Source organism: Cryptomeria japonica, chromosome 7 (assembly GCF_030272615.1).
Source record: "Cryptomeria japonica chromosome 7, Sugi_1.0, whole genome shotgun sequence".
NCBI classification, from domain to species: Eukaryota; Viridiplantae; Streptophyta; class Pinopsida; order Cupressales; family Cupressaceae; genus Cryptomeria; species Cryptomeria japonica.
Genome location: NC_081411.1, coordinates 200,255,617 through 200,264,567, shown reverse-complemented (window position 1 = coordinate 200,264,567; position 8,951 = coordinate 200,255,617). Strand labels below are relative to the sequence as shown.

At 29.9% G+C, this 8,951-nt stretch overlaps 1 protein-coding gene across 1 annotated transcript; it reads left to right on the top strand.

The window, feature by feature from the left end:
- Positions 1 to 1,248: 1,248 nt before the first annotated feature.
- Positions 1,249 to 2,550, top strand: LOC131078289 (putative UPF0481 protein At3g02645). Its single transcript, XM_058015951.1, has one exon. It carries the CDS (start codon positions 1,249 to 1,251, stop codon positions 2,548 to 2,550), a length of 1,302 nt encoding a protein of 433 aa, XP_057871934.1.
- Positions 2,551 to 8,951: the final 6,401 nt, after the last annotated feature.

Sequence of the window (8,951 nt, the reverse complement as noted above, 5' to 3'; positions counted from 1 at the left end):
AGCTCTTATTTGCTTAGGTATTCGTGACATGGAATAGTTTTAATTTATTTTTTCAGCAACATTTTTGAGGAATTTTCTAAGCTAAGAACTCTCCTTTGGTCAAGCTTCATGGACATTAATCTGTCTTTGTAGAAGGATCAAAGACAAGAATTAAAAAAATATTTCAGGATTCAACTTAGCACATAATGGTTGATTTTGTTTCAAATATAAAATTTAAAATTTAAATATTTTAGTTCATTTTTACACAATCAAATTGAGTTGGGCATATCAATTAGCATTCAAATCTTGTATATGAAAGAAAAAAATAGAAATTATACAGAAATACTTAAAAAATGAATCTAAATGAAATTAAGTAAACCTTGTGATACATAATTTTTGTCACTTATATACTTATTATTATTTACAAGGAATCTAAAATATGAAAAATCTAAGAGAAAAAAAATGAATAATAGTTTTAAAAATCTTGTAGAGTAAAGGTGATCTCATAAAACAACTTACGATCATCACAGTAGGTTAAATAATTTGTTAGTTTGTTGGAAACAGATATTTTATGTCCTCAATCTTAGACATTAAGATAAGATGCCATTCATAATGGTAATTATAAGTAGCAGAAAATATCTTTCTACGAAAGCCATAACATATAATATGATCTTCCTAATTCTTATAGTTTTCTTTTCTTATTTTCCACTTGTTTTTCCTTATTTTAAATGTTATCAACATGTATGACTTTTGATCGTGATTATAATACGATGGTTCTTTTTCTTTTTTATTTTCCACTTATTTTTTCTTATTCTGAATGTTATCAAATTTTGATCATAATTATTAATTAATTAAAAATAAAAAGTCAGTACATTTTAATTATTTTTTAATTAATAAAGATGACCAAAGGTACATGCTGCTGCATACACAAAAGTTTGGGGGTATAACTGATTCCGAATTGAAGGATATCTGGTCGTTTTCCTCTCTTACAAACTAGGCTTGTCATATTCTTTGCAGAGATCTGGTTAACCTCTTTGTGAGAACAGTCGTGTGAAAGATAAAAAGGGCAGAGAAGATATGGCTCAATTAGACAGCCGTAGTTGTACAATCAAAGGTAAAGAAATTTATATGGCTGAATCAAGTTGTGGAGGCCAATGGCAAAGCGATGTTTGACGTGTACCCATCCAAACAAAGCACACATTTGATCTTTCATGAAATATGTGGCAAGTGGGGACGAAGGTGTGCATATTTAGGGTGCCTAACACCATAATGGTTTGTAAACGGGAAGCTTATATTCCTTCCACTGTATCATTAGGACCTTACAACCACTTTTGCAATACACTGAATGAACATAAACAAGAAGCAGTTCGTAGAATGGTGACAAGGATCAACAGAGATGGGGCTTTTTTGGTGAAAGAGATACACGGGTTGGAGAGAGATATCAGAGAGTGCTACGATGAAAAAATAAACTGCGATGTAGAAACTTTGTGCTGCTTGATGGTATATGATGCTTGTTTTATTCTTGAATTCTTTAGATGTTCAGGGAGAACAAGGGTTCAGAATCCCCAAGGTTGTTTTAGCCTTGTTTTTCAAAATAAGGATTACAAGAATTCAATGTATAATGATATATTAAGTGACATTATGAAGTTGGAAAATCAGGTTCCTCTGAATGTTCTCATCGCTATACTCCGATTGGAGTTTGATCCTGCAATACCAGAGTTAGCTAAACTGTTGAGTAACTCCGAACTATTCAAAGGATTTCCTTTCTATTCCTCATTACCAGATGATGGTGATGTAAAATTAAAGCTGGAGGAACTTATGGAGAAAAATCCATATCATTTACTGGATCTGTATAGAATGGTTATTAACGATATATTAAAACCATCAAGCTTGGAATCGGATACTCCTAGTAGATCTGGTTGGATGCAATTACCTTGTTCTCCCAATGAGAGGTGCTTTATCCCAGATGCTGAATCTCTCGATGAGAAAAGGTCTACCCCTTGTGCTCAAAAATTACAGAATGCTGGTATTGAATTTGAACCAGGCAAAATCCGATTTAAAAGGAGCAAGTTAGGAATCAGTATGGTTTCCCTTCCTCAAATCACAGTGAATTACATGACAGAAATATATTTGCGGAACCTGATGGCTTATGAAGAGTGTCAAAGGTGCTCATGGAATCCGAAACCGACAGTAATTTCAAATTATATACGTCTCTTAGATATCTTTATCAATTCAGAGAAAGATGTTTCTGTGCTTCGAGATGCTAGAGTCATTAAGAGCTTCGTTGGCTGTGATGAAGATATAGTTAAAATGTTCAACCATCTTACGATTGGAATCACAGTTGGTCCCCTAGATTGTGATACTGCGGTAACGATCAACCGGCTTGGATCAATTCGTGAATATGAAGATGTATTGAGACAGGTGAGAGAACATTACAACAGCAAATGGAACGTGTGGATAGGCCAGTTTAGGGAAGAGCATTGTTCAAATCCACTGTATGCTCTCTCTTTCTTGGCGGCGACAGGTCTTTTGGTTATGACCATTATTCAAACTGTTTATGCAATGAAGTAGCGTAGAATTTATTATCCTTCAATCCTATTTGTTATTAGGGTATTCCTAAAGACGTGATCCTGAACGATAGACTTGATGAATTCTCTTTTCAGGGAAACTTGATGATAAATTCTGCTTCAGTCTGACATAGTGATGACTGGGTAATTCTCGACTCTTCTGATAGATTGATGGGTTTATCACTTTTTTATTATTATATTATTTTCTTTATAGGACATATTCATCATAAAAATATATTTGTTAATTCGTAAAAATTAAGAATTGATGCTGAATATATTAGTAAATAGATGCTAGCATAATGGTTTTTCTAGATTAGTTTGACTTTACTTTTTTAGACCCATAATATTTTTATATTTTTTAATATCCCATTTCCAATGTTTAAATCTCTTTTAATACCAATTGTTTGTCTTTTACATGTTATTGTTAGAATTTACTTGGATAATAGTATATTTACATTAAATAATTACAAGCATTCACATCATCTTTGTATATTTTTTTAGTTATTATTTGTGGAATGTGTAGTCCATTTCCAATATAAATAAAATATTTTGGTTTTTGTTGGTGTGCCAACAATCTTTAATTTAGTATTTCTAATTTTGTTAGTTTTTGTTTTTTTGGAATATTAAACTTATAGTAATGATGAAATAAGATATTCATATTACTTTTTATTTAATTTAAAATTTATTTTAGTGATATAATCATCTATTGACAAACGTTATATTGTTGTGTTAGGTTTGTCTCATGTTTTAATCTTTATTCATCTATATTTCAACCCATTTTCACTAAAATAAATAAATTCATGTATTCATTACTATTAAAGTGCATTTATCTAATATATTAATTTCATAACTCAGATTATCACTTTATCCTTATTTCTCATTTTTATGTTAGTGAAGATTAACCTTGTTCAATCTTGATATACATGTAAACGATCCCAAAATTAAGATATGCAAATAAAAATTCAAAATTTCCCATCCCTTTCCATTTTCTAGTTTTAAATCAGCTTAATATATTTTAGTAAAAAAGGTACTATATCATATTATTAAAAGAATACCATTATTTCATATATGATTACAAGAATAATAAAAAGTTAATTAATGAACATTTTATATTTCTAAGAGGCCAAGAATAAAATCTATATATAGTCCAACCTTATGAGTACATATGTTGTCTCCGATATCCCTTTGTATCATTAATTTGACATGCCAAAGAGGGATGGAAAAAGAGAACATTTCCAGTTGTCAATGCAACAAGTTCTTTGGAAATGTTTGCAAATACAACCTTGACACATTTACTGTTAATTATTTATTAATATTGTTTGTAGATAAACTTGCTAGTGGATAATCTTGCTTAGGTGTGCCTTTTTGCATGGAGATCGCATGACAGTATTCTAGATAGAAGTTACTCTGCACTGCACTATAGATATGTAAATCTTCTTATGACTTCATAAATTCAAATCATTCAAGATTATTTAACTTCTGTCCTTTCTCATTTATTTTAGATACTTTCATTTACTAAACTCTTTAAAAGCGTATGATTGTTCATCTTTCATAGTTGAACCAAGTGCCATCATTCTTCCTTAAGATCTTAGTTCGCACATGTTATCAAAGCCTTGTTCTAATTGAAATCGTGGTCTAGTATATTTCTTACTTTGTTACAATGTATTTATTTAACAATATATAGTTTTATTTGTGTTTTCCACCAGTTTGTGTAGAATACGTAATTTTATCAAGAAAGAAGGCTGATCTTTGGTTGTGTGTGCACTCTACAAAGAGGACATCATCATATGTAGTATAGACATGAAAACCTTGTTTCTGAAGGTGTGACCTCTTTCCTTCAAGGAAAAAAATAGACTAGAGGGCGTGTGATTTATACCTTATTTGTGGTCCAAAACTATAAAGCAAGCGTGAGAAATTTAACCCTTCTTTTCATGCATAATATCTATTTGCAAGGTTCCTTGTTTACTAAAATACCTCATTTCAGAGGTATTTGAATTTCTCCTTAGGTATTAAATTTTTTGGTTGCTGGTGAGATTCTGTCTTTTCTCCTGTGCATGTCTGACAATTGGTGGATCGTGACAGGCGTGTTGGATGTTTATTGATGATTAAAGGCTGATCTTTTTTGGTGAGGATTTTTAGAGATTGAATGCGCATTTTTACCTTTGCAAGCTGTATGTTACCTTTGCATGCTCGCAGTTCACTGTGTACGAATATCCTCTCTATATGCTATAGACCTTTGGTATAATTTTCTTTCAAAGCCAAGCACTTTTTTCCTCTCCTTGTTGCGGCGATTTACCATTTATAGTGTTTCGTGATTGGTATTGTTTTCTATTGTGACATGAGGTTTTCTTTCGTGGCGTTAAGCTTTTATGCTACTGGCATGGTTTTTGGTGGCTGTGCTTCTTTTCTCTGTTTTAGGCTCTTTCATTTGGGCGAGGCTAAACTGGTTTCAAAAGTTGTTATAAACCTCGTGCCTCTTCATTTTCTGGATTCGGACAATAAAAAGCTTGATTTGTTAGTGTAAGGTGTTTTCTATGCAAGTCATTATTATTTTTCTGTGGCTGAAATCTTTATTAAAAGTCATCCCCGTTGATATTTGTCAAAGGCAATATTATTGCATTTATTTAAGTCTAATTAATCATTTTTTATTTAAAACTAATTATTATTATTTTTTAAATACGTTTGATTATTATAAAGTTGAGATTTTTGAAATTTTTGAAAAAAAATTATAGTTAAAAAATAAATGTCTACGTTAAATAACTTTTAAATTTTTTATTGATAATTTTCTAAATAAAATGATTTTTCTTTATAAATATATAAATTTTCATAAATTTTATTTTATTTTTGAGAATATAAGTACAGAATTAATAAATTTTTTTATAGGATTTAATTCACAACATTTAAATAAAATTAAATAAAAATTGAAATAAACAAGTGCCACGTAATGGCAAGTACTTACCGCCATAATTTTGTAATAAATTATTTTTTCTAGTTTTTAATTATTATAATTTTGAATCATTAATATTTTAAAAATATTAGTATCATTATATTTATAGTTAATAATATAAATAATTATAATATAATACAAATTTTATAGTAAAAATATATATTTCTCTTAAGAGCGTAATCTTAATCTTTTTTGCTTCTCTCTTTTTGTGTTAGGTTTGCATGTAGGTGATCTTTGGGAGTTGTAGAACTCCAATAAAAAGAAATCTCAAATTTAATTAGTAATTTGTAGTGTAATATTATATTATTTTAATTATATTTAGGTAATATTAATTATAAATGGTCTTAATAAAATAACTATTAATAATTATAAAAGTGAAAATAGACATTTTTTGAATGACTTAATGAAAAATGTTTAAGTTTATGATTAAAAGTTATTAGTTATTTTGTATATATTGAAATTATCAAAAAAATGGTCTATTAATGGGCTTGCTTAGGCTAATTCAACAAGGTGAAGGTGGTGGAGTGGTCCAAGCTGAGGGAACGATAGTATAAATTTAAATTTGGCGAGGCCTCAAAGGGTAACCTAAGACCGTTGAGAGCTAGATTTGTGGCACGAGATTGAGAGAACAATATTGTAGCAATTAGAGATTCAAAACTTGTGGAGGGAATGAACAATGAAACTGAGGCTCAGGTGGCTATTGAGGTGTTGAAAATGGGGAAAAAATTAGGCTTCTAAAAAATACATTTTGATGGAAATTTATTGATTATTATTAAAGCAATCAAAAAGGGTGAAATACATGCTCAAAATTTGAATAAATATATAACCATTTCCAAGCACTTATTAGAAACTTTTGAGGAATTTGAAGTTGGCCATGTGATGAGATCAGTGAATGATGTGGCAAATAGGTAGTTCGAATGGGCAATGACTCTTGATGATGAGCAGAAAAGTATGGTGGAAGATTTTCATAATCTTGAGCTCAATCTCTGAATTGGAATAGTATACCACCATTTTCAGAAGCTCTTAATGAAAAGGTGGTGAGATTATGTGACATGGATAAAACTTGGTGCTCACAATTAAGGATAGGTGGTCACTACATTTTAATATGGAGGCCACCTTTTCCTTGGTTATGCCAAGGCAATAATTAGCATGTATGGGAAAACTCATTAAGAAAAGAATGGTTTTTTTTTTTCAAATTTGATGAAGATATTTTCATTCAGATCATTAATATTTTTTGACAACTAAACACAGGTACAAACAAATATAGATATTGTGTCAATGGTGGTGGCATGGGCATTGGATGTTAGATGGAAAGAAGATGTTGAATGGGTTTTCAAGGGTTGTGTGGAAAATGGTTGGTTGTATGATCTACATTCGATGTTGGAAAAAATTTGGAGGCATAGCTTATGCTTGGAGAGGTGGCCAAGGGAACAGATAAGGAGACTCCTCAACAACTGATGTTGTTTAATCACTAGGCATATTAGACAAAGAAGGATGAGTGTAGGGTAGAAGCATATATCCATTTAGATTCATTGATTCATTACCTATGGGAAAAAAACCAAGAGCGAGCTAGATGACCAAGAAAGGTAGAGCCAAATGAAGAACCAAAAGAAAGATTCGAGATGAAAGATCGTAGTGGGTTAATGGGCCTTTGAAATCAATGAGAAAGAAATGAATGAAAAAAGCATTTTTTTGTGTTTAAAGCTTGTCTATGTCATTACTTGATCGATTATTATATATTTTAAACTACTAAATTGTATAAATGGGTGTATAGGGCAGAATACTAGTAGGTGGGGGTAGGGTTTTGGTTGATGTTTTGTCAGACTATGGACACCATTTTAGAGAAATTTTTTGCAATGTTTCTTTGTGATGTGGGATAAATAATACTACAACTTATGTAATTTTTTTGAATATCAATAAAATAAATATAATTATCGATAAAAAAAAGATTAAGAAATTTATGATTTTAAAAAAGAATTAAAATAAAATTATAAAAAATACATATAATAATAAAGAGATTTACATCTATAGTTCTTCAACTATTTGCAGGAATTATTGTAATCTATCTTAAGCTACTTATTGAACATAATTACTAACCATTTGGTATCTATACTTTACATTCATTATTACTGTGATCAATTAAAAAATACTAGAAAAAAGCTAAAGGACAACACTCCTCCTAGCTTGCCTTCATTATAAACTTTCTTTTTCCCTTAATTGCCTCAACCTATGTAACTTCCATAATCACAATCTTTGATTCATCCCTCCACCCAGAGGATTTGTCCCATCGTAAACATCTCACTCTTTTTCATTTCCTCGACCCTACTGACTGACCCCGCTATATTTTTGGGGAGATTTAATGACCTTTATGGCCAGTACATCATTTCAAAGAAAATTTTGATAAAGTTTCTTTGTGATGTGGGATAAATGATACTATAGCTTATGTACTTTGTTTTGAATATTAATAAAATACACATAATTATTGATAGAAAATGAATAAAATATTATTATATTCAAAAAGTATTATAAAATAGAATGATTTCAAAAAGATATATAAAATACAATTATAAAGAATACATATAATAATTAAGTTTATTGTTAATAGAAATATTTGTATTTATTTTTTCATTTAATTTAATTTAATTTAAACTGAATTCAAATACCTATAATTGATTTTATTATCTATATTTTGACAGAAAATAAGTACTAAAATTTATATATCTATTTAGAAAAATAAATTTTTTTGATAGATAATGGGTCGTAGCTATTTAAAATATTTTGTTAATTTAAAATATTTGCATTTTACATGTTTGGTTAAGTGTGGACATCGGTAGGAAAGAACCAAACTAAGAAAAGCTCCGATCTTGCCCAAGGATACTATCTTGGAAAAATTACATCACTTTAGCCAATGGTTGGTTATAAAAGAAATTGCTTCTATACATTACAACCGATCCACCCAAATTATGGATAATCCATGTGATAACTACGGTAGAAATCTAGCTAAAATATAGTTCTAAAGTATGCTTACATTCTCCTACCATGATGTGGGCGGAGGTTTGCGAAGGTCGAAAGAAAAAGCACTCTAAATTAAGTGTGGTTCTATTTCTTCCATAGTAACCTTACAACCCTGCAATACCACTACAAAAAATTTCTCGTGCAAGCTATTAATCTTGTAGAAATAGTGAATATAAGGAGTTCGTTACAAGGAATATTCATCTCCATAATTTTAGAACTTCGAAACAATATTGGTGCAAAATTAATTCTAGAATAATTGCTATCCATAGCCATTCTGGTTAACACTCAAGAGAGGATGAACTACAAGTTTGACTATAATTGTTTCTTAAGCAATAATCATATACAAAACATTCCTAAAAATCCCTAATTAGTTGAAAACAGATGTTGCGGAAAGTGTAGTTCTAAGTTAAGCTCACATCTTGACTTTCAATTACATATAAATA